This window comes from Conger conger, chromosome 6 (assembly GCF_963514075.1).
Source record: "Conger conger chromosome 6, fConCon1.1, whole genome shotgun sequence".
Lineage (NCBI taxonomy): Eukaryota > Metazoa > Chordata > Actinopteri > Anguilliformes > Congridae > Conger > Conger conger.
Window position 1 is genome coordinate 15,508,049 of NC_083765.1, and position 27,337 is coordinate 15,535,385.

Here is a 27,337-nt window from a genome sequence, read left to right on the forward strand (position 1 = left end):
AATAAGTTCAGTGGCTACCAATGGTGTAATAGCTACATGCTGGCTAACTTGCAATTTACTTGCACAAGAATGTCCGTCGGTTTGTATAAGGCAGAATGATATGCTATTTAGGTATCCTTTGAGTATGTTTATTTCTGTACTCGTAGCTAATCCATATATAGCCAGCAAATGGTGTGTATATGTATTATATTTGCCATTTGATTTAAGAAGCCACATGCTACACAGTTTAGACAGGATACATGCAGGCTATTTCGGTCTTGCCATTGCAACACTATTAATCAAAGTGCATAGAGCTATGGGAATCTATAGATTACACATTTCTGGTGACAGTTAAAAGTACGCTGTGTATTAATAGCAAGAACATACATATTAGCAACTGTTGGTGTAACCCAGAGGTGTACAATCTTATCTTAAAAGGGCCAGTGGGTGCAGGTTTTTGTTTTAACCCAGCAGTAACACACCTGATTATACTAATGAACTAATCATGGTCTTTAATCAAGACCTTGATGAGTAGAATCAGCGGTCTTAGTCCTGTGCTAAAACAACAACCTGCACACACAACCCGAACCTATATTCACTCACCTACAGAACCTAAGCGGCAGTAGACCGACACTGAGACTTTAAGGAAGATGTAGCCGAATTACATGCCGAGCAGAAGCTGTGGCACCAACAGTATCTGATATCATGATCCTCATGTTTTCTTTGATTTCAATTGAAATATTTTACTGCTAATTCAAGTCATTTACATGACAAAATAAGATGTACCAAGTCACCATTGCCTAAGGCTTTGAGGGGGTTTGCTGGGTGCAGTTCATCCAGAATGCGGTGGCCCGACTTGACCTTTAAGCAACAAGATGGTTTTGTATGCCCTCGCAATCAGTAAATTTCAAACGTGATGGTGATGAATGATAAAAGCCGGTTCTGTTTTCATATCAAATAAACACCGCTTTAATAAAAACGTATAGCCTACGTCATTTTGCGTTGTAGTTGTTTGTTAATTCACCTGTTGAGTTTTCATTATTAGACATAGCCTAGTGGTTTGATAATTGTAAACGTGGAACGGAAAACCTTCCATACATTGCAGACTATTACTTCCAATTTAAAAACGGCGTTGTGTTGTCCTTAGTTATAGAATACGAACAGATTTACAATTACATTTGACCTATTTGCATTTTGATATTAAATAAGTCGCCCGAATGACGCAGTGGCTCACCGCAAAAGTGGTTGTCATCAACATATCAAGAGAAATAGAAATATATGAATATAAAATATGGATACAATCATTGGAAACTATTATAAAGGCAGCACGTGGTTAGATGAGCAAAAGAGAAACGGTCATATTGATAATATTGTTATTAATAATCATAATAGTTATTGTCACATTTGTGCCCTTTTGCCATCTGTGTTTCTCTGTTATCTCTTACCCCCCTCCCAAATAGTTTTAGCTCAATCAATCGATAAACGTCGCGTCTTCCAACATTCCGAATACAACTTGTCTTGAATAGCAACGCAGCCCCAGCCCCAGTTCGGTGACGATGAATGATATCACTCAGGTAGGCACGGCTTTACTTATGAAGCTACGATTAAACAACACTTACTTATTTATTATATATCCGTTAAAAAAATAATAATTATGAAGTAGGTCAGTAGGACTTACCAATTCCTACCTTCACGCTGTATTTTTCTCATTACTACTCTCGGTACGTGCAAGCTAGTCTAATCATTCAAAGACGTTATCGTTATGTATAATTTTCAAAGATGCAAATACATATTTTTGGTAGTTTAGTGAGTAGTCACCCCCTTTTTCTTCATAGCCAGTTTTTTTAAACGTGATGTTTAAAGGTATATTAGTGTGTTTTCCTTAAAATAAAAGTTTCAATCAATCATCAATCAATCAATTTTGATTGGGAAAGAAGAAGCAGCATTAATACTTGTGGATTACATATTGGATCTGCCCTCTCTCATTAAAGCCTGCCTTTTTCATGTTATCCCTAAGTCTGCGGTTGGTTCCCTCTGCCAGATCCGAGACAAATAATAATAATAATAATAATAATAATAATAATAATAATGTGAATAAAGAATAAGAATAGGCTAATTATATTAATAGGAAAATTAATCAAATAAAAATACAAAACCCCTCTGGGACTTGGTTACATCAATAAATGTATACTACTTCATGGTCGGAAACCAAATAAAAGAAATAGCCTCAAAAAATGGCTAAGGAAAATAAAGCAACCCTTAAAAACCAGGGCGAATAACCCAACCAAAATGAGTGCTGAAAACGAGCACTACAACCCCAGACCAGGGACAAAATAAAATAACCTAGTAAAGAAAAAAAACACAAGGCACGAAAACAAAGAACCTTGAGACGCAGCTCAGGAAAAAACACAAACCAAAATACATGTACCGGGGACAACCTCCCTCACCCGCAAGCTCACACGAGCTGAAAAAGAAATCAAAGAAAAGCAAAGAACCTTACGGAAGGCATCAGCCGTGCACACAGCACCAACAGGCTGAGCGTCTTCCTTACCTTTTCTTTTTGTTTTGTTTTTTAAATGAGACAGAAACCCGAACCTGCACGATACCTGACTCAATAAGGCTCAGAGTCTTACCGCGTGCATACTGGCTTGGTATTTGAGCGAACAGTAACACCAAAGCGTCGACCGATTGTCCGCAAGTGCTTTATATACAGCCTCAGGAGGTAAGGTACCATTGGCGGTAATGAGGGCCAGGTGAAAATAACCACGACCGGTACTACCTCCCAACCCTGACACCTATGCTGCGCAGCAAAATCTAAGCTCTATTTATTTTGATATTTTGCGGAATAAATGTTGTTATAGCTGCTAAAATGTGCATGGTTTATGCTGCGTGTGCTTAGCAGTTTATGTGTGCTTAACAGCGGCTTCTGTATCGATAGTTGGTGATAGTGTGGCAATAGCAGCCTGTAGTGTAGTGGTTTAGGTACATGGACTGGGACCCGCAAGGTCGGTGGTTCGACCAATTATTGTGGCTACCAATAAGATTGGTAGCCACAATAAGATCTGCATAGCCGTTGGGCCCTTGAGCAAGGCCCTTAACCCTGCATTGCTCCAGGGGAGGATTGTCTCCTGCTCAGTCTAATCAACTGTACGTCGCTCTGGATAAGAGCGTCTGCCAAATGACAATAATGTAATGTAATGTTCCTGTTCTCTCCATGCCTATTCCACCAAGGTGGTGCACTTCTAAGACCACCGCTTGTTGGCTGTGTCCCTGGTCTGGGAGAAGTCCATAACCGTTGGTAGGGGTCTCTGGAGAATGAACATCAGGCACCAGGCAATGGTGAAAAAGCGAGTGCGGGGCTCCTTCCAGGCAGTTGGCAGAGGAAGGCAAGGGAAAAGAGGCCAACTTTTGAACGCATCAGTGCTGCCCTCCAGAGGTTGAGCCTCCTTAATTCCCGTACCCTGGAAGTTAGCAGCGAAGTAGCACTTACCATACAGAGCCTTACTGCCCTCCACCGGGAAGAGCGAAAGAAGCACACCGCTAGGGCCTTGAGGAGGGTGAGAAATTTAGCAGGTACTTTTGCAGGACGTGGTCGATAAGCAATAACATCTGCTCCCCTTATAACAGCTTGGGCATGGTGGTGTCTGAAGAGGCTGAAGTCCAGGAGGTAGCCAGACAGTTTCATGAGGGCCTCTACAGTATTAAACCTATTCATGGGGCCCTCGTGGACACCTTCCTAGGCTGCCTGGACGTTCCCTTAACCAACATAAAGCACCAGGCCCTGACGGGATCCCGGCCAACTTGTACCAGGCCTTTTGGACCTCCTTTCGGGGGATGTGGCTGAGGTCTTTAGAGTGGCGTGCCGGGAGGGGAGGTTAGTTGTCTCACTGAGACAGAGCTCAGTAGCTCTTGTCCCAAAGAAGGGGGACCTGTAGGACTTCCAGAACTGGCGGCCTATCAACCTCCTTTCGGTTGACTATAAAATCATGCTGAAGGCACTGATGAGGAGGTTCCAACACCTGATACCAGACCTGTACCATCCCCAGAAGGTCCATTATTGACAACTTGCTCCTCGTGAGGGATTTAATAATCCACTCCGGGGAGTTCAGGTCCCCCTTTAGCCTTCTCAGTTTAGACCAAGAGAAGGCTTTTGACAGGGCATCGAGGAGTGCTTGAGGAGTGTGTTTGAGAGATTTAATTTCCCTGGCCCCCTCCTAAGTTGGGTCCAAATCACTATAGGCAGAGTGGACATCCTACAGGCCATCAGGACCAACCCGGGCATTACTGGCTACCCACTGCCAGGCTGCCAGGAGCCCGGGGTGAGCGGCTTGGTGTGATGGCTTACATGGACGTGTAGGAACCCCCCCCCATTGGTTACTTAATTACACCAAACTATTTCCCACAACATTAGCTATCAAAAGACACCAAACAGTGTATGTGGAAGACCCATGATCTATACAGTTTCAACTTAACAGTTCTGGGAGCATTCCACTGAGGTGGCAGAATTGTGCAGAGGCAGTGCAATGATGGGTGACATAGTCCTGTATTGGTGAGCACTGTCTTTTCATCAAATCTTGCTGATCCTGTGTCAACATGGTAAACACAGTCTATTTCCTATTTCACAGTCCTATTACCTTCGCTACATACTATGTCACTCCCTTCCTGAGAGTGCTGGGCCTGTGTGCACTAGACCTGAAAGTCCCAAATAGCTGGGACCCCCCATACACATACAGAGCGCTGAAGGACTTTGCCTTCAGGACGGGATTGTCCAGGGCTGGACTACTCTCATGGAACTACATGGTAATCATGACCTTTCTAAGATCTGGCCAAAATGCTCCAAAGGGGAAACCCAGCCCTGGATCCATCAAATATTCGGTCAAATGTCTGTCATGCAACATTAAGCAACAAGCAGAAAGACTTAGCACGGATGTCCGCTCACATGTGTCTCCCCACCAGGCCTTGTATAGGCATACATCTGGCCCTTACTGAGCGCTGTCCCCACAGATGCACTGACACAGATCATGTAAAACGTTGATCTGGGAGTGCGCCATGTCCAGCCGGGTCTGGGGCCTTGGTGTTTCCTCTGTCTCCCAGAACAGGCTGCTGCCGAGATCCTCCCTGACTGCTGAGAGCGTCCTCTGTGGGCCAACCAGGGGAATCAAAACAGCAGAGCTCCAGCGTCAGTGGAGGATCATTAACAACATGAAGCAGGTCCTGTGGGAGACAAGAAACATCAAGGTCTACCAAAAGACATCTGTGGACCACTGAGGAAGAGAATACAAAATCTCCTCTTAGAGAGTGCTGTGGTGGACTTGAACAAAAACAGGACACTAGAGGGTGGACATTCAGTTCAGTTCAGTTCAGTTCAGTTTATTCTTTGTCCCAAATGAGCAATTTGTTTGCAGCAGGACCACACACATACCACAAACAATAGGCATAACACAATACAGAATCTGCACAAGAAGCATAATAAATAGTTCAGTTGTGATAAATATTGGCAGTGCATTAAAAACTGAGTCATTTAAAATCAAGATACAGTTTCAATAAATAGAAGGTAGATATAAAAAGAGGTAGTGGATTGGGGTATGGGGTCACTAAGTGGACAAGGCTATCTTCTTCTGTTGTGTGCATTCAGAAAGTGGAATAAAGGAAATTTTGTACCTCTGTTTTAAATCAATGGGAGTTTTAAATGGGAGTTTTGGAAGTAACTAATTATATAGTCCACCCTCCAAGGAGGGAGACTTATCTTCTCTTTCCTTTTGTCCACACTGACACAGACTTAAAATAATTATAAATGAAAGAAAAAATAGTGGTTTTGAATCCATTTTCTACATTTTTTTATTAAGGATTTGTTTGATTTAATTGGATGCCTAATTTACTTAATTTGATTCATTTTGGTTACTTTGGATAATGTGTAATTTGAAATTTGACTTTGTTTGAAGTAAATTTTTAAGGATTTGACTGTTTTAAACCTGTAACAGAACTTTCATGTCCAATAAAAGACCATTTTCACCTGTCTCTATGTATATGTCTATAAACTATAGATGTCTTGGTATGGTAGTCACAGCCAGTAAAGGTAGGCTAGATTAGCAAACGGCAAACCGAGGAAAAGGGGAAAAAAATCCCTTTGTCCTCCAATAGCAACAAGGTTTTTACCTTAGAAGCAACATTTTCTGTGCATATTTAGATTACAGCATGACATTTCATAAAGCATATGTGTCTTATATGCGCCACACTAATTTCTTGTAATATCTCCTCATGAAGTAAATATCTGTACATTTTAATTACATGAAAAAATGCAAAATTAAATCTGCAATGTACCATGTGAGTTATGTGTGTGCTTGCTTACCTAAATGCTAGGTTTAACTTTTAAAAAATGAAAATCTGTGATACTGCCCAACACAAAATTACACAAAAAAGATTTTACATTTAGTTATATTTATGTTTTATTTTTTATTTTTTTATTCAAAGAAGAATACATAATAAAAACCTGCCAGTGGCTAGTTTTATCAGCTGGTGGCACACATTTATTTCTTGTTACAGTCATCTCTTCATTCACTTAATTAACTAAACAAAACATATTTATATTGGTGCAAAAACAATATTAAATATGAAACAGCCTTTACCAAGAAATGACTGGAGGTCATATTGTAGGCTACGGAAAGAAAAAAGGGTCAGCGTGCAAGAAGTGCTTCATGGGCAGACTAAAGTTAGCCAAAGGTTAACCAAGCTTAGCCCTGTGCAGTATTTAGCATGTAACGCAATCACATACGGTATATACCTGTCAAATTCCTTAAGGAATTCATTAACCACAGTGAGATTAAGCAATTTTCCTTGAACATATAATTGGACTTCCCTTAAATCCTGAGAAAGCTTGCACTTTGTTCACTACCATCAGGTGTGGACAGGCCAGATCAATGTGGCAAACTCCCTGCTACGTCATCACCATAGAACCACTTTACAGGTATATGAGACATGCATGGTAATGATGTCACATCATGAACCAACATTGAGTGCTTAAATAATACATTCATATTTATTGTATACACCAAAGAATAACTGTTTTTTAAGATTGTCTCTACATACCCTAATACTTCATGAATACATTTATTCAAGTTAAACATTGAACAGTTTGAAAAAGTAAACCTCTTCAGTTAAAGCAATCCAGTCATCACTTCAGTTGGAAGATATCATTGCAGACTTTCCTCTGAGCTTAACTCCATCCCGACCCCCATTTCAGTGCCAATCATGTCTTAACTTTACTGCTAGCTTCCAGAAGTGAAGCGAACAGAGAGTCTGGTCTTCTCAGCAAAACCTCTGGTTTGTCAAACTCCATGACCTAGAAGATGAAATGGTAAATGGATAGGTATCCATTAAAATGAAATCTCACCTCAGTTCTTTTAGAACAATCACAATATGATTCCAGACATAGACAAGATTAGAAAATAAATGTGTTCCTAATTGCATGCCTTAAAACAATGCAATTGTTCCCAATAAACAGTGTTAGCTGCTTAACTATCTTTGGATCCAAAATCTTAACAAAATATTGCGTCAGAAATAGTCTTCCATTAATTTTTTTCTCTATTTCTTTACCATTAGATGGTCTACACTATTACTGTAGCTAGCGTAGATAGTTTACATTAGTACTGTGGTAACAAGCACTCCCTACAGTCCCTGTCCATCTTTCCTTTGCATTTTAAACTTCTTTAAATCAGCAGATTTAATGTGATAAACTATTGATTTCATAAATGCCAGAGAAAAATTCTGAGAAATCTAAACGGAGGAAATGCAGAAACCTCACGTGGCTGTGTAATAATCCAGCTACCTTTCCATTCTCCATGACAAGGATCTTATCACAGTCCATCACATTTATGATACGGTGAGCAATGGTCAGCATAGTGCAGTCCCGGAAAGCCTCTCGGATTGTGTGCTGAATCAGACTGTCTGTCTCCGAGTCTATGGAGGCAGTGGCTTCATCCAATACAATTATCTGAAGAGGAAAAAGCTACATTTACAAATAACCAGACTTTTCCCCAATACTTACTTTTAAAGGCCTTTGTCTACTATGGAGTCTTGCATTATTCCTCTGAAAACTACCATATGCATGATGGAAACATTTAAAAACATACATACTTATAAATTTACAATCACTTTCTCAGTTTTATGCAAGTGAGATGTACTATTTGAAAACTGATATCAAAGTAAATATAACAAAAATGCTAGATGTTCTTGCTATGACCATTCTGGGATCTAGAAAGACACCAAAGTGATAAATCCACAAATGATCAATGAGATTCATGAAAATGTTGGCAATGCCTTTAACCATTTCACCTTTGAGTTCCTGAGGAGGGCTCTGGCCATGCAGATCAGTTGCCGTTCTCCCACAGAGAAGTTCTCTCCATTCTCTACTACCTTAGATTCCAGCTTTTCAGGCAGCTTGGATATCTACAAGTAAAACAGCCTTCCATCAGCATATTCACAATAATGAATTTGTCAAGATTTGAAAATTGAATTGAAAAGACTGATTTGAGGCTTGACTTCGCTGAAATTATGCAAGTAGATCTTTAGAAAGCCAACATTTGAAGCAATAGAGCATAACTGCAAACAATGTAGACGTGTAATCTGGAAGTTACTGCAGACAAGAAAGAGGTAGCCAGTGCTCTTAACAGATGCTTCACTTCTGTGGCGAGTGAACTACAGTAGTGGACAGTCTTCCCTTACAAAGAGGAAAGATATATCCAGCAGCATTACTCTAAGCTTGGATTCAGGCTGGTGGCTTCTCACTATAACCTGTGAATCAAGAAGTTGTGGTGAAGAAGCTGTTCAGGAATTATATTAATTTTAACAGCAATATTACTGCATTCTGAACAGTACTTTGCTGTTGGTGCTACATACAGCATGTTTCTGTAGATTTACAATAGGTTTTCTGTGAATAATTTATGGCTGGTGAAATACAGTATTACAGCAATCATTCTGTACTGTAATCCAAAATACAGTAATGTTCCTTTAGTGTGAAAATGGACCAATCAGCTCCCACTAGTGGTTTTTGCTGATCACAGCCAGTTGAAGGTCAAATTAATCATCGATGTTTATGAGCGTTTTAGTTCTTGAAAAGAACCGGAGGCCGGAACGTTCTGTAAACATCAATATACAGTACAGTGAAAAAGAATGGATGAATTAATGATTTATTGAATGAAAAAAGGCAGTCATATTACCCCTGTAAAAATGTAATTGCCCCTCTAAAGTTAATTGAAAACAAATGCTTCCTATAATTGTGAAATTTTACCCCATTCTTTTCTGTTTCGATTCAAACAAGGTGGTCTGCTTGTTTCAGGTTCTGCCAAAGTACCTGTACTGGCTTCAAGTAAGGACTTTTTTTTGTTTCCTTTCAGCCTGCCTGCTGTGGAATTGGATGTGGAATGTTATGTTTTGGATAATTGACTTGTTGCTTAAAGGTACAATAGGTAATTTTGGACAGTCAAGAGAGAAATTGCTGCAACAAACATGCTCAAACCACAACACTGTTCATCCCACCCCTTATCTGTAAACGCGCTGACATTGAAACGCCATTGGCTGTGGCAATTAGAACCAATTTTCAACCAATGAGCTTGAATTATTGTACAGCTATACAATGTTTTTGCCGGCCCGTCAACTGCATATTTCGAAACCCGAATTTATGGACTATAAACACAGACAGAGGGTGAGTCAACATGTCAGTGAACCTTTTCAATGATAAGAAGGGATTTACAATGGTCTTGTAATGGCTTTTAAGATTAAACAAACACAAGAAAGAAATGCACAGTAATAAAGCTTGCATGAAGAAATAAGAAGGCCCAGCTGAAAGCAAACTTCACTATATAAGAGTATGGACATTAAGCTTACTGTTTCTTTCATGTATGTTTTCTCCAGTGCTTGCCAGATCGCCTCCTCACTGTAGTTATTAAAAGGATCAAGATTGTATCTGCAAGGAAAGATAATGAACATTTTCTGTGTCTGAAGTACACAATGCGACAGAATTCACTGCTATATACTCACTGAGCACTTTATTTGGTATTTATTTTTTACTTAATGGTCTTCTGCTGATGTAGCCTATCCACTTCGATGTTTGATGCGTTGGGCGTTCAGAGATACTCTTCAGCATACCACTGTTGTAATGTGTGGTTATTTCAGTTACTGTCACCTTTCTCTCAGATTTGACCAGTCTGGCCATTGTCCTCTGACATCTCTCATTAACAAGGCATTTCTGCCCACAGAACTGCTGCGCACTGGATGTTTTTTGCACCATTCTCTACGAAATACAGACAGAGTCTGGCAGTTTTTGAAGAAATTGGCAGGCAGGCAGTTCCAATATTGTACTTGATTCATGCCAACAATCAGACGTATGAGAGAGCGTGGGCAGTTACTCACTTCTCACGGTAAGCCAATGATACAGCCACTGATGAGCTGCTGCCGGTGTCTAATTAGCCAGCATCAGCGACTGATGAGCTAGCAGTGGGAATTGGTGAATGAGACAGTGTACACACCTGGCTATTGACTCTCCTAGGCTGCCAACTCACTTGCCTAGACTAGTAAACCACTCGCGTTTACAACATTGCAAAACCACAATGTATAAAAATATGCTTTAATAAAAGCTGATAATCTGCACTGTTTTATTTCGTCTGTCATCAATCAGAAAAAGCTGAAATTGGCAAGTTGTGTCCAAACATTTGACTGGGACTGTACATAATCAGGTTTTTTCAAAAGTTACTTATTTGGAGATTTAATCGAGCAATAAGTAATAGGCTTTGACATTTGACATAGGCTTTAGGCCCCACATGGTATTTCATGTTTAATTCATTCTGGACAGCAACCTGTAAAATAAGGGCTTTTGACATTTAGGCTACACTCGGCTTGGATACAAGTCATAATTTCCCTATATCACCACCAGGGGCTTTATCTGACTATCAGGCTGCGGTTTTAGACATTTATATAATACGCATTTCATAAGTGAAAAATAAGACTCATTTCAACAACTGTGACATACCATGTGGGACCACACACTGTAATGCATGTCAAATAGCCTATTCTTTATTTCTAGATTAAATATTCAAATAAGAGCAGAAAGAACCGGATTATACTGACCAGACGTTGACGCTGTTGGGTGGGGAGAACCAGTTTCCTTCATTCACCAATTCCAAGCATTTTCAGTCCATGTCAAACAAGTCAATTTCCAGCCAAGGAGAGTGAGTATAGAGGATAGTGAGCCTAGAAGAGTGGGCTGCTAGTCCAGACGAGTGAGGTGCCAGCCTAGGAGTCAGTAGCCAGGTGTCTCATTCGCCACCAGTCTCTGATGCTGGCTAATGAGTCGCCGGCACTGACTCATCCTATTGTAAGTGGTTTCATCAGACTTTTATTTATCAGTCTATTACCCATAATATTGACCAAAATACCAACAAAAAGAGAAAGAAATCTCTGTCATTCTTGAAATGTTTGAATTTTCTTACTGACACACTAATACAGACAACTAAACTGCTTTATATTATGAAGCATATTAAATGTATCTTATAATATTCATATAAAAAATAATCTAGGCTGTCTAAGACTTTTACACAGTACTGTATGACAGCTCTATTTGTAGGATTAAAAATGAATGCAATCTGAGACACATACACAATGTGCTTTATAAATGTCTGTCTCATTAAATCTGCTTGGTAGTTTAACAGTGAAATGGAGGAATTATTACTGAAAATATTTTCAGTAATAATGAATAAGGAACCATTAATAAGGTTAAGGTTGAAAAAGTAGAAACATTTTTACCATACCTTACTGAGCCAACAAATAATACTGGATCTTGGGGTATAATTGACAGTTTACTTCGTAGGTCTTCCAAACCGATTAAGCTGGTGTCTATGTCATCAATTAAGATCTTTCCTCCAGCTGGCTCCACAAGTCGAAACAGAGCCGTTATAAGTGACGACTTCCCTGGGAATTATAATTATAATTTTGTGTCATATTAATTAATAATTGGCTCAGAGTTTACATTACCAACAGAGCAAGTATCCATTCTAAATGAGGTGTTTTTTAATTGATGATATTAATGGAATTTGTAGCACAATTTTGTCTTTAATATTTATTTTAAACTTGTCGTACTCATCATCCATCCATCCATCCATTATCTTAACCCGCTTATCCTGAACAGGGTCGCAGGAGGGCTGGAGCTTATCCCAGGCAGGAATACACCCTGGACAGGTCGCCAGTCCATCGCAGGGCACACACACCATTCACTCACACACTCATACCTATGGGCAATTTAGACTCTCCAATCAGCCTAACCTGCATGTCTTTGGACTGTGGGAGGAAACCGGAGTACCCGGAGGAAACCCACGCAGACACGGGGAGAACATGCAAACTCCGCACAGAGAGGCCCCGGCCGACGGGGATTCGAACCCAGGACCTCCTTGCTGTGAGGCGGCAGTGCTACCCACTGCACCATCCGTGCCGCCCGTACTCATCATGGTTTATTCAAATTAAAATGACAACTTACCAGATCCCGTTCTTCCTACAATGCCAATCTTTTCTCTTGCTGCAATTTTCAGATTCAGTCCATTCAGCACAATGGGAGTGTTCTCTCTGTACCTCATCTGATAGCCCTGGAAAGTGATGGCTCCATTCATGGGCCATCCGTCTGGGATAGCAGAATCTTTCAGCTTTCTTGGAGCTTCTGAGACACAGTCCTGGGGGTTATTAAACAGAAGGAAAAGTGCCTTAACATCACAGTCACAGATTCTTTACCAACTTGATAACATTACAAAAATGTCTGGCAGATATCTGTGACTGGATCAGGACACATTTATCAGAGGTAACTAACATGCTAGAAATACAACTAGTTTAACTTCTGACAAGCATTGTACCATAATATATTCCTGAAGCCTTTCTACAGAGGTGAACCTTGCTTCCAGTTCTGTTGACAGTCTCACTGTAAACTGCAACATTCCCGTTAACTGCAAAAATGAAAATGGCAATTTTACTATGAAAACAATACAGACTTAAAGCTTACCACAAGCAATGTTTATCACAGTCATCATGTCAATAGGTTGAAAAATTACCATGATACAATGACCCACTCATACATTATTGCAGGTAATAGATTGCACAGTGTTTTTGTCCTACCTGGGTTGTGTATGACAAAGCCAGCCCTTTCAATGCTGGACTGATGGAGTCTGGGCCCAGCACAACAAATAAACCCACAAACAATGTGACGAAAGCAGAAAGGAAATCCAGCCTGAAGGACAGCCATCTGTTTCCGCAGTTGAACAACAGAAAGTGGTTTGAATTTCTATCAGTCATTCCCTTAAACCTGAAATCATAATGACAATTCAATAAGCAACAAACTGCACACTGTACGTTTGCCTCCAACTAAATTTTGCACAAATTTAGATTTATGCAGAAGTAGTTGAAATATCTCACTTATAACAAGGATATGAAAAAATTCTTACAGCTCTATGTATTGTTTCCTCTTGTCATAGGCATGGATGGTTGTAAGTCCTTGAATTGTTGATGTTGTAAGGGAGATCCACGGAGACCTACTAATATTCTCCATTCGTTTCATCTCTCTTATGCTTCTCTGGAAAACACTACAGAAAATGTTTTGTAAGTTTCTGAAGATATTTGAAATAATGTAAATGTTATGAAACACGTACGCACACACTCTCTCACACACACAGACACACAGACACACACACACACACAAATGTCCAGTGTGATGGCTCACTATAAAATGGCAGCAAAGATGACCCCCAGAACGGCAACAGCAATGAGAAGTTCAGGGAATACCGCTGAGATAGTGGCAAGGGTGTATGTCACCAATAGGCAGAACTGTAGGAAGTTCTCTGAGTGGAAGGGCAGGGCGGTATCAACTTCATCTTGGTCTTTGGAAAACCGATTCACAATCCTGCCAATGGGTGTGGTATCAAAGAAGCTCATCGGGCTCCAAAGGACCTGAAAGAAAGGTCACATGTCTTCAACTCAAGTTAGGCCATGGTTAGATATCACGAAAATGTGCCTAGTTGACCTACAGCAGATACTCTTGTGCCCTGATGGTATACACCAAATTTCAAAAGTGAGGAACACTAAAGCACATCTGAAGCACGATTTGTATCCCCCTAGTTTGAATTTCTGTTCCACTCCCCCTGATATCACACAGAAAATCGCAAGTAGGTTAGCCACACCATTAAATTGAATAACTGCATATTATACTTGCCGCATTTAAGCTCAATAAAAAGAAGACATGTTTAAAATCTAAATCTAGATTTTTTTTTACTTACATCATTGCGCATTTGTCCCAGACTACCAATAGCTAATTGCAATATATTACTGAATCACTCAAGAAATCAATGACAAAGTGCAGGAAATATACCGTAGTTGTTCTAGTGTACTTGATTGAAGTATAATGATATGATACCATGAAAAGTACTCACCCTTTCAAACATTTTGTCATGGAGTTTGGAGGAAGCACGCAAAGTGACTTTGGTGAAGGAATATGCTTTGACAGTGCTAAGCACTATCATTGCCACAATGGTCATACTGTAAATAAGCTGGTAAAAACTAAGATCCGGATTCTGTGAAATGTCGCCACTGTCTCCTGATGAGTTAGAGGAATTAACCTGTAACATAAATCACAGATTCTTAAAATGAGGGATCAACCATTTTAAGAAACAAATAATTGTATTTTTATACAGTGTTTTATTTACACACAGGCCATATTTAAACTCAGCTAACCACACATTGCCCACCTTATATATTTACAACTGTAATATGTACTGTATATGCATAGATTTAAACACCATTATTAAATCACATTACCCCTGATCCTTGCTTAAACCAGTAACTGAGCCACCAGCTGCTGAAGGCTGTTGTCCCGACATGCAGGATGAAAATGAATGAAATCAGCAGCGCCAATATATACCCTGTTAAAAGGAGACATGCTTATTGGAGTTTTTCTCACATTTAACCACTTAAGTATCGCCCCTTTTCTTGACGCAAGCTTGAAAATGACATACCCAAAATAAAACAGTGACTGTTCTTGAACCCGTTTGACTACAGGCATATTCCTGGTATCTTCTGAAAGGTAACCCTTTGGGGTTTATCTTTCCAGAGTCAGAATTACTCTAAATAATACTAAAACAAAGTGACAGAAGCTGAAATACAGTGAAAGTGGAAGGTTTTTTCTCACTGAGAAGATTTTCTGTTTTTGAATGGATACCGATTATTGTAGCAATGGCTGGTGCGCTTAGAAACACAATGGAGCCAGGTCACAACACTGGACAAATCCCCTTACAAATCTGAGGACAATATCACTAAAAAGGAGCATTCTGCATTGTTTTTTCTAATCTAAGTTGAGGCAGTTGTGAATAAAAAAATAAGAACAGGAATCACAATAATAGCATTTTGCAAACTAATATATTAATTTAGGTCCATTGATTGAAAGTTTTTGTCAAATACCCCATCAACAAACACCATAATTCCACATGCTATATATTATTCAAAAACAGGCGGGCTCCTTATTTATCAGCATAATGAATAATAATAAAATATTTTGAGAATGTATTTAGATGCTCACCAATATAAAATGGGGTCATGTCATGGATAATGCATATTAACTTAGATGAGAGATTCTCCAAAGGAAGTCCTCTATTTAGATGTAGACATCGCAAAATAAAGCAATGGCATCTTAATAAAATTATATGGATAGAACTGTGAGTTTTAACACTTTCAAACAGTATGAATGAATGAATGCAAAAAAAACCTCACCGGCCCAGCCCTGGTTTGTTGTACATTACTCACCTCCAGCAGCTTTGCAGTACTGATGGTATGTCCTCCATGTTACTGAACCTTCAAGGGAGGACTCTTGTGTAACAAGCTGATCATTTGACTCTATGAATTAAATAAAATTAAATACAAACATTGGAATCATTGATATATGCTGTAGTTATGTTTTGTGGAATAAATTAATGAATGAGTTCTAGTACCTTTCATGTCATTGGCACCTTTCGGTTCATCCATCTCATCTGACATATCAAATGCTGTAGGAAAGTGTTTCAACATTTATTGTTTAAAACAATGGTTTTTTTTAAATATATCATCATCATATATGTATGTGAATGCAGTATTCCTGACCTGGATTTTCTACTCCACCAAAGCTATTTCCTCTTCGTTCTTTAGACTCAATTTCCATTTTGGAGTCTTCCTTATTTGATTCCTTCAAAATCAAGAATTTTAAATATATGTACAGTGGTGTGAAAAAGTGTTTGCCCCCTTCCTGATTTCAAATTTTTTTGCATGTTTGTCACACTTAAATGTTTCAGATCATCAAACAAATTTAAATATTCGTCAAAGACAACACAAGTAAACACAAAATGCAGTTTTTAAATGAAGGTTTTTATTATTATGGGAGAAAAAAAATCCAAACCTATATGGCCCTGTGTGAAAAAGTGATTACCCCCTAAACCTAGTAACTGGTTGGGCCACCCTTAGCAGAAACAACTGCAATCAAGCGTTTGCGATAACTTGCAATGAGTCTCTTACAGCGCTGTGGAGGAATTTCGGCCCACTCATCTTTGCAGAATTGTTGTAATTCAGCCACATTGGAGGGTTTTCGAGCATGAACCGTCTTTTTAAGGTCATGCCACAGCATCTCAATAGGATTCAGGTCAGGACTTTGACTAGGCCACTCCAAAGTCTTCATTTTGTTTTTCTTCAGCCATTCAGAGGGGAACTTGCTGGTGTGTTTTGGATCATTGTCCTGCTGCAGAACCCAAGTTTGTTTCAGCTTGAGGTCACGAACAGATGGCCGGACATTCTCCTTCAGGATTTTTTGGTAGACAGCAGAATTCATGGTTCCATTTATCACAGCAAGTCTTCCAGGTCCTGAAGCAGCAAAACAGCCCCAGACCATCACACTACCACCACCATATTTTACTGTTGGTCTGATGTTCTTTTTCTGAAATGCGGTGTTACTTTTACGCCAGATGTAATGGGACACACACCTTCCAAAAAGTTCAACTTTTATCTCGTCAGACCACAGAGTATTTTCCCAAAAGTCTTGGGGAACATCAAGATGTTTTCTGGCAAAATTGAGATGAGCCTTAATGTTCTTTTTGCTCTGCAGTGGTTTTCGTCTTGGAACTGTGCCATGCAGGCCATTTTTGCCCAGTCTCTTTCTTATGGTGGAGTCATGAACACTGACCTTAACTGAGGCAAGTGAGGCCTGCAGTTCTTTGGATGTTGTTGTGGGGTCTTTTGTGACCTCTTGGATGAGTCGTCGCTGCGCTCTTGGGGTAATTTTGGTCGGCCGGCCACTCCTGGGAAGGTTCACCACTGTTCCATGTTTTCGCCATTTGTGGATAATGGCTCTCACTGTGGTTCGCTGGAGTCCCAAAGCTTTAGAAATGGCTTTATAACCTTTTCCAGACTGATAGATCTCAATTAATTTCTTTCTCATTTGTTCCTGAATTTCTTTAGACCTCGGCATGATGTCTAGCTTTTGAGGATCATTTGGTCTACTTCACTTTGTCAGGCAGGTCCTATTTAAGTGATTTCCTGATTGAGAACAGGTGTGGCCTGGGTGTGGCTAGAGAAATTGAACTCAGGTTTGATAAACCACAGCTAAGTTATATTTTAACAGGGGGGGCAATCACTTTTTCACACAGGGCCATGTAGGTTTGGATTTTTTTTCTCCCTTAATAATAAAAACCTTCATTTAAAAACTGCATTTTGTGTTTACGTGTGTTGTCTTTGACTAATATTTAAATTTGTTTGATGATCTGAAACATTTAAGTGTGACAAACATAAAAATAAGAAATCAGGAAGGGGGCAAACACTTTTTCACACCACTGTATCAAGATATATTATCCTAATATAGACTACTGAGCAATAATGATGATTCAAACATTTCTTAATAAGCCAAATGCTTTCATTGCCAAAAACATCCTCTTTGTTTAGAGAGTCATGAGGAATTAAACATGCAATAGCTGGCTGTGGCAATTAGAACCATTTTTCAACCAATGAGCTTGAATTATTGTACAGCTGTGCAATGTTTTGGTTCAGAGTGATTGCCTGTTCACTGTATATTTTGAAACCAGAATTTAGGGATTATAAACACAGGCAGAGGGTGAGTCAACATGTCAGTGAGCCTTTTTCAATGATAGGAAGGGATTTACAATGGTCTTGTAACAATGTTTTAACACAAAAATCTTACCTATTGTCCCTTTAAAGGAGGGATCAGTTAACACAGGAAATAGGAAAAACAACTTACTTCTTCTGACTGTTCCAAATTGAAATTATTGAACAGCTCTGCATATCGACCTTTAGATTCCATTAAAGCACAATGTGTTCCCATCTCTTTGATTTCACCATTTTCAAGGAGCATAACATCATCACAGAACTCTAGATACTGGAGAGAAAAAATGTGTGAGGGCATAATCATAAAAGAGAAGAAAATGGTTTTACAAAAGAGTTCAGATCACAGCTGAAATATTTATGAGTACTGAAATAAGCAAGCGCTACACACACATACACCCGAGATAGTGCCAAGAGTGTATGTCACCAATAGGCACCAATAGTTATGATAAAAAATGCTGATTCCTCCTAATGTATACACTCATAGCCAAGAGCCCGAGGCATCTTATTTAACACCATTTGGAATTCCTTGCCTCATCAGAATATTGTTCTTGAATGAGGGCACTGGATGAGAGGCTAACTGATTTTGATGCAAAAATGTATCAAGTTTTGTCTTTTCAATAACTGAAGCTGGCAAACTAGCAAGAGTCAGAAAATGCAGCGTTTATGGCATGTATGGCTGCGTGTGCTGAACTAGCATGTGTGGTAATGTGACATTTACCTGCAGTTGATGGGTCACCAGAATCACAGACTTTCCTCTCAGCTCATTCTTGATGCACTCCTCAAAGATGTGTTTCCCCACATGAGCATCAACGGCAGAGAGAGGGTCATCCAGGAGAACAATATCTTTGTTGGAGTAGACAGCTCTGGCTAGGCTAATTCTCTGCTTTTGCCCACCAGACAGGTTCAAGCCTCTTTCACCAATCTTAAAAAAAAATACAGAACTTTAAAAATAATGAACATCAGAATATTTGGAAATAGTCAACATTATAAGTCTGAGACCAAGTTTTAAAAAAGTAAAAGTAAAAGTAAATAAATAAATAAATTTAATAAAATTTCAGAACTACTCAAAGATGAAGAGCAAGGAGTGCTGCACAATCCACAATCACCTGACCTCAACCCCAGTGAACATTTCTGGGGGCCCTTGAAGACTGACCAAAGCCAAGCAACATCACAAGATGCTCTTTGGAACATTGTGAAATAATGCTGATAACATGAATCATCAGGTTTTGCACAAATTTGTGAAGTTTGTGAAGTGGTATGAGGGGTATGAGTGGTATGAGGGACATAGTAAATACTATGAAATTCAGAAATTAATGTAAATTTCAACCTTTCACTAAATGTATTATGCTGATGATATACTATTTGCAATTTAAAAGTTGTATTAAATTATAAAAGAATGCAAAACAGAAGCATTTGTACTAGTGGACTCGGACTTCTGGACCTCTGCACAAATGAAAATGCAAACCTCAGTCATATCACCGTAAGGAAGAATTTCCAAGTCTTGCTTAAGACAGCAGGCCTGAAGAGTGTTGTTATACCTGTGAAATTGCAAATATGTTCAAATCACAATATCCTTGATCAGGTATGCAAGTACTATGTAGCCAAACTGGAAATGGTCAACACACTGCAGTTTTGTTTCATAACATGATTTCCCCCTTTTTCTCCCCAATACGAACAATCATGCGGCAATGCTCATTGGTTGGTGGCACATATTAATCCAGGTGTGTAAAACCTATATTTTGGGGAAATATAGATATAGATATAGATATATATATTTTTATGAATCACACTACTCACATATTGGAAAATAAAGTTTAGGTGAATAACGTTATTGTTTTTTGTGCATTATGTATCAAGGGTGCCAATAATTCTGGACCAGACTCATAACATATTTGTACAAGCTGCTTTGGTGTTTTTCTTGCTTTAGACCACAATCTGACAAATATGGCTATACCAGCCAAAAACCTCTACATACAGTAGATCCAAAATATCCTTCTATGGACATTAAAAAAACATTCACTAAAACTGAGGAGGTATTTAAGGATGTGCACATCCAGAATAGCCACATCCAGAGTGGTAGTATAAAAGCAAACATACACTGAAAAGCACAATTGGATGAGGAGGGCCATTGTGATGAAACTACCAACATTTTACATCATACAGTATATAGAATTCATCCAAACAGTAATACAATAGATTACGGGCAGCCAGCAACTGAGAACTTGAGACCTATTATTATTACTACAGCAATCCCTCACATATCTACCTTCAATTACCTTCCCTCCCAATTTTTCAAATCTGCTTGTTGATGTCATAATTCAAGCATTATTTGTTTAAGATTAAAATAAAAAAACTGTTATTCAGCCACTAACTGAAACTACTTTTCTCAGCTTAGCATTACCTGCATTCATCAAACATCTCTCCCATGAGAATGTTATCTCTCACAGATCCATGAAATATCCAAGCTTGCTGGGATGCATAAGCAAATGATCCATCAACGATCACACGTCCATGTTGCAGGTGCATCTAGTGAAAGTGTTAAATTCACATAGAGAACAGTATCTTAGATATTTATTTGCCTTATCTCTTGGCACACATTGGCACGTTTCTCTTCCTTCAGCAAACAAATTAGAATTTAAAGCCAAGCTGGAACAGAAGTTAAAGTCGCACTAGCTTCCACGACATGCAGATATGAAAAAAATGTTTTGTGGGGCATTTTAATTTTTGGACTGACGCCAAATGAGGAGGCGAACGTAAATGACCATGTGCACATTTGGGCAGTTTGGTCTTTAAATGAGGTGTGAGGCAGAACATGGTCATTCTCTGTGTACTGCTATTTTCATGCAGCTGAATGCGCTAGGGGTCATGTCTGCGACCAAAACCTGGTCTTGAGTCATGTTGAAGCTTCATTGCTATTTAATGCCGTGATATTTTGCTAGTAATGCACCTATAGTATTGTTTTGAAGTATTTCCCTTAAATATATGTCGGATGACATGAGTACAGTCAATCAGCTTATATCTAAACAGTTCTATCTATTCCTATGTGAGTATTGACTGGTGTGTGTGTTGAATGACACATTTCCTCCCAACGTTTTGCAACAGGCTTTGAGGTATGCGTTGCTCCCATTTGGTGGGTGTGTTGGGTAGCACGAATCAATAATGGCGTAGGCCTAAGATTTAAAGCCTGAATGGCCTTCTCAGAAGCCATAGTAGCAAACCATACCTACTTGGTGTTTATCGTGCCCCAATTTCCATTTAGATAAATGTTTCTCGAAATGTTTTTATTATAGTCATTTAAATTACTTTGAATAGATATTTGCCATACAGTATGGTGTAGAGGGATTCATTGTGCATGACTGCTTGTAAATTTGGATATGATTAAAAACAGTATTCATTCAAACCTAACCATTTTATCACACAAGTGTTTTTAACCCTATTCTTTGTACTTAGCATTTTTCTTTAATTACAGTGACATACATTAAGCTATTAAAACCATGATGATTTCACCTGTTACTGAAAGTCTAATTAAGAAAAATAAACAAACCAAAACGAATGTGTACCAGATTATACAATCCAGACCATTTTAACGGACGTGAGCAGGAGCAGGTATTTTTCTGGTAAATCTTTCTGTTCCATGTCTTGCAAAATCAACCATCATATTAGCAGTCCACCGAGGGGCAATAACACAGTTGACCAGAACACACCATTTAATTAATAAAGCCACTAATTCCAGCCCTTTTGAACCTTGGCTATGAAAATAGTCCACTTGCATCCATCTCCCGTAATGTAGTGCACTTCAGAATGGCCACAGTCCCCCTTTCTTAGTTCTATAAATATTTTTTCCCATCAGAAATTGATAGATTAACTCATCTGAAGTCATAAACCTCTCCTTAAATAAAACTCTCTGAGAATTATTTTTAAATGCTTTCAGAGAAATGTATGGTTGTTTCTGTACTGATCTGAAAATATCAACTAACGGCTAACTATTTCTAGACTATATAACTGAGTGACCGAAATGTAGTCCAACAAAGCTGACTCCTTATAGACATTATATTACAATATACAGTATTTTGTTTCAATGTAATCTGTAAAATGTACAGTCATTTCAAATAACAATGTTAAATGCCATTACTTACTAGCTCTAGAATGCTTGACAGTAATGACGTTTTTCCACTCCCCACATTCCCACAAATTCCAAGTAGACTTCCCTGCAAAAGGAAGAGAATTTTTTAGTTTTCTTACATGAATGCATGACATTAAATTAACTGTTCTCATCACTGAGCTTTATACATGCTGTGAAATTGATCATGTAGGTGAAAACAGCATGGTTTAATATGACAGGCTTGCATTAGGATTGACTGCCATTTTCCAAATAAATGACACTTGTATCATGGTATACTAAAAGAATTACAAAAGCATATACCTTCTTCAGTGTAAAAGAGATGTTTTGAAGTATTACATTTCCTTCAGCCTTGTCTGGAATGCATGTCCCATTCTGGGCCTTGAGTTCTATTTCGGGACTCTTCTGTGAATTTTCTTTGTCCTTTGCACCTTCTGAGCCTCCTTCAGGCTTGCCCCAGGAGAATGAGGCTTCTTCCATCACCAAAGCATTGATTGATCCTGGTTGCAGGGTCAAGTATGGTTCTGGATTCTCAATCATGAGGATTTTCTTTAAAATAAACAAATATGAATAAATAAATAAATAAAATACATTCCCCTTCAATTCAAATAAGATATTTCCTGAAGTGTAATGAAAAGAGTCCACATACAATAAGTGTGAGAACACTATTCCCACCTTTAAGCGAGTTAAAGCCACTTTTGCTTCAGCTATGCCTTTGACAGAAAATGGAAGGAGGCCCAAAGAGAATCTCATGGAATTGAAAATGGCAATGATGGTGAAGGCCTGAAAAAGCAAGAGATGCCATAAATTGTGCTGAAGTGATAGCATCTTTCCTGTGTAACACGTGTAAAGTATTCCTAAAGACTGGCGTTCACTCACAATTGACGAACTCAGGGGAAGCCTCAATGCTGTGTGGGTGACAAATGTGAATATGGTAGCAACAGCAGGAATGACGGTTGTTATCGAGGAGTTCACACTCTGAATGTAGCCAGCAGATTGCAAATGTTTTTTCTCACGTTTTCTGACATCTTGGAAGAAGAGGAGCAAGAACAATACCATAAATATCAATAACAAAATCACAAACACAAACAAATACATAGGAGTGGGAGGTGGCAATATACAATTGTGGTCTGATCTCACGGGGTGACGGCTAAAAATGAGCATTTTGCTGTTTTGGATTAGTACACGGTCAACTGTCGCTTGGTCTCAATTCATATTTTAAACTTAAACCCAAAACTGTTACATATTTTTGCAGTAAGGTTGCATGTACAAACGGTTGCAGCAGCCAGTATAGATCAAATGATGAGGTATAAAACAATAATATTATCTGGCTACCTAATTAATCCCCAGTATTTTTCTGCAGTAAAATTACACATTTAATGTGAAACAAGATCCATGTTAGAAGTGAAAATGCTTCTATTTTGCATTTTTCGCTAATTTGAATACCATCAGCATAACTAATTGAGAGAAATTTTTAATATTTTTGAAATTTACCCAAATTTTTGAACTATAGTATTTTTTATGTCCCCCTTTTGCTTTAATGGCAACGTGCAACGCTGGCATGGATCCATGTTATCCCAAGAGCATGTTGTGATGTTACTGAATGCTTGGCTTTGGTCAGTCTTCAAGTGCCCTCATAAATGTTCAATGGGGTTGAGGTCAAATGATTGTGGATTGTGCAGCACTCCTTGCTCTTCTTTGTTCTTCAAGTAGCTCTTGCAAAACTTTGAAGTAACTTTAATTTGTTTTGAATTTTTCAAACTCAGTTTATTTCAGTGTGGTCACAGACTTTTGGACCCCACTGTATGAGTTACTACATAATTTCAGCTAATTGCTTTATGGCTGAATGTTTTACGATTTTGTTCAAAATAAAATGAAAGTTAAAAGACCACCTACCAGTTATTTTCTTCTCAAATGAAGTTTCCCACACATACATTTTGATAAGTTTGATGCAGGAAAGAACCTCATTCATGGTACGAACACGTATGTCTGTTATAGATACAGCTTTCCTTCTGAACACACCAATCAATCTGGCCATTGCAAACTTGGAAGAGAAAGACAGGATCATTCGACACAAAACAAGCGATCAACTATATAAAAGTATAACAAAAGCTTAAATCTAGATCTTTTTAAGCATAATTGCAGCATGAATGGTACGCTTTGTTATGGAGGAAATTATCAAGATCATAATATGAAGCAATGAGCTAAATTAAATAAATTCTCATGTACATTAAATACACTGTCATGTGTTATTCATTATAAATGTATATTAAACTGAATATTAAATAGCCAAACCTGTATAGGAATAAAAATTAGATAGACAAAGACTCCGATGAGCGCAGTAGATCCCAGAATATAGCAAGAATATGCAATGCACATGATCACCAGAGCAGGTATGCAGAGTATGAAGGTACCGAATACAACAGCATCAAACATCCGATACCCATCACTGGCAAGGACATTTATGACCTGCAAAATAAGACAAAGCCTCATTTTTTAAGTTTGAAGTTGAAGTATTGGTTGGATGGTTCTTAGTACTTCAAAAAATAACATCATTTATTTTTAAGCGATTGCATCAGTTACAGTAATATTAAGTGCACATCAGAATAATTTTGCGTGCTCATTTACATTTCATATCTACTTACCATTGTAACAATTATAGAACAATGCCAGTTTGCTAATTAAGAAGGCAAATACAAATGCACAGTGAATCAGGAGAGATTGTCAGTTCGCATTGTATGCTAAATACAGTACATTTTAATTCATTTATTTTTACTTATCCTTTATTTTACCAGGAAAGTCACATTCAGATAAATATCTCTTTAGCAAGGGTGACCAGGCCAAGATTACCTACCTCTCCCATAGAGATGGTGTTGAGTGCTCTGAGAGAAATAATCTTCTGAAATGCTAGCATTGAAAAAGCATTCTTGACTCTGATGCCTGTTCGGAAATTAATTGCCCACAGCAGTGAAAAGGAGATGGCTTTGCAGAATTCAGTACAGAAAAGGGCAACAGAGAGGCCAATGCCATATACAAGTGCAGTATTTTCACTTTCTATATATTCCAGAAGTTTGAGAACCAGAATAGCCTGTAAATGAGAAGGGAGTAAAATGAGTTACTTTCTTATTCATGAATCCACGTTTTACTGCAACTCAAAAGTGTCCTGTACACACAGTTATTGCAAATAAAGCACATCTGCTTTATATGTGTTCACTAAACTAAAAAAATGTTTGAAATGGAAAAAGAGAACATACTGGTCCTACGAAAACTGAGATGGTGACAAAGATAGCAGTGATGCCTGAAATTATTAATCTTGTTCTTTGAAAGCGCAGGATGACTCGTTCCAAAGACGCTTTTTCAATGCCCTTCTTGGCTACCTCTTCCTCCCAAAGCCTCTGAAACCTGGAAAGTAAGAAAATAATAAAGTACATAACATTACAGTTTTGTAAAATTTTCTCACAATACCAAGAAGTAAAAATGAATATTCATAACCTTTCCCCGTTTGTATCAGAACTTTCGTGAGGTGACAAAAACAGAGCATTCTTGTCAAGTTTTCCTCTGAACTGTCTCCACATCATGCCAGTCATCCATGAGAATGACATGAAGGAGAAGAATCCAGCATCATCCAAAGGGTGCGACCTTGAATATAGTAAAAATAATCTGTGAGGCAACTGAGGAATATTGACCTGTACAGTATACAGACAAAGGCAAGCACATTTTATAAAGTCTGCCTGATGAGATGTGTTCAATGCACAAATAATAAATTCATTATGAACACAGCTGTGATTAAGAGGCCCAAGGACAAGCAAGCGTCAAAATGAGAAGGAAGTCATTGTTAGCTAAAATAAATTGCAACATATATAACAGCACAACAATTAGTATAGCTCATCTGCACATGAAGGTATTGGGAAATGACAAGTGGCAAAGCACTGCTGAGCCAGCTTATCTTGATTCTGTTTTAAGTTGTATAATATTACGGGAGTTTGAGTAAAGTAACAATGCAATGTATGTATTACATTACAGTAAAATGCAATAATTTGGGCACAGAATAAAATGTAAGTCAGTCATGTAATTCACTGTTGACTTATTTATTTGAAACAGCATATTCAAAAATGATTACTTTACACAAGCATGTATGTCATATGTACATTAATGCATTCACGTTTTCCAAGTTCAGGCTACCGTTTCATACTATTATTATACTATTCTCGCATCAAATTCAAAACATTGGTGCTAGCCTTCCAAGCAGTTAAGGGGTCTTCCCCAGCTTACCTACAAAAAATCATCAGACCCTAAACCCCTGCCAGACCTCTTCGTTCAGCATCCACAGGCCGCTTGGCACCTCCCCCTCTCCGAACTTCCACCTCACGCTCACGACTACTGTCTGTTCTGGCTCCACGGTGGTGGAATGAACTCCCCGTTGAGGTCAGAACTGTAGAATCTCTTCCCATCTTCAAGCGCAAACTGAAGACGCACCTCTTCAAGCAGCATCTTGCCTTCTTAATGAGCATAATATGCATCAAAGGTCAGAGTCAGAGACCTGTTTTCCCAGCTTCATGTGCTGCCTCCTGTCAGACAGGAAGTCTGTGATCCACCTGCAGGTTCAATCAGGCACGTTCAGCTGGGAGAGCTTGTCCTGTAGCAGAGTTGGCATTATTGTGTTGAAAGCAGAGCTGAAATCCACAAACAGGATCCTGGCGTAGGTTCCTGCGGAGTCCAGGTGCTGTAGGATGAAGTGGAGAGCCATGTTTACTGCATCATCTACTGACCTGTTGGCTCTGTAGGCAAACTGCAGGGGGTCCAGGAGGGGGTCTGTGATGGATTTGAGGTGGGACAGCATAAGGCACTCAAAAGACTTCATCAGAGGTCAGGGCGACGGGTCTGTAATCATTTAGTCCTGTGATCCTTGGCTTTTTGGGGACTGGGATGATGGTGGAGGTCTTGAAGCAATCAGGTATGTGGCAAGTCTCCAGTGAGGTGTTAAAAATGTCTGTGAACACCGGAGACAGCTGATCAGCACTGTGCTTCAGGGAGGAGAAACAGGCCCGACTGCTTTGCGGGGGTTCTGCCTTTTGCTCA

At 38.9% G+C, this 27,337-nt stretch overlaps 1 protein-coding gene across 1 annotated transcript; it reads right to left on the reverse strand.

The window, feature by feature from the left end:
* Positions 1-6,607: 6,607 nt before the first annotated feature.
* LOC133130586 (ATP-binding cassette sub-family C member 12-like) lies at positions 6,608-27,098 on the reverse strand. The gene is made up of 29 exons (XM_061245254.1): positions 26,947-27,098; positions 25,751-25,897; positions 25,513-25,660; positions 25,113-25,346; positions 24,554-24,727; positions 24,155-24,302; positions 23,138-23,286; positions 22,934-23,041; positions 22,562-22,807; positions 22,275-22,346; positions 20,540-20,664; positions 19,604-19,676; positions 18,857-19,060; positions 18,272-18,409; positions 16,135-16,216; positions 15,987-16,040; positions 15,802-15,891; positions 14,821-14,924; positions 14,436-14,621; positions 13,730-13,956; positions 13,455-13,592; positions 13,129-13,315; positions 12,870-12,959; positions 12,503-12,692; positions 11,781-11,940; positions 9,862-9,940; positions 8,311-8,424; positions 7,805-7,969; positions 6,608-7,318 (listed from the first exon to the last, which is right to left on the reverse strand). The coding sequence occupies exons 1-29, from the start codon at positions 27,096-27,098 to the stop codon at positions 7,226-7,228; spliced, it is 4,077 nt and encodes a 1,358-aa protein (XP_061101238.1). The 3' UTR covers positions 6,608-7,225.
* Between the last annotated feature and the right edge of the window lie 239 nt (positions 27,099-27,337).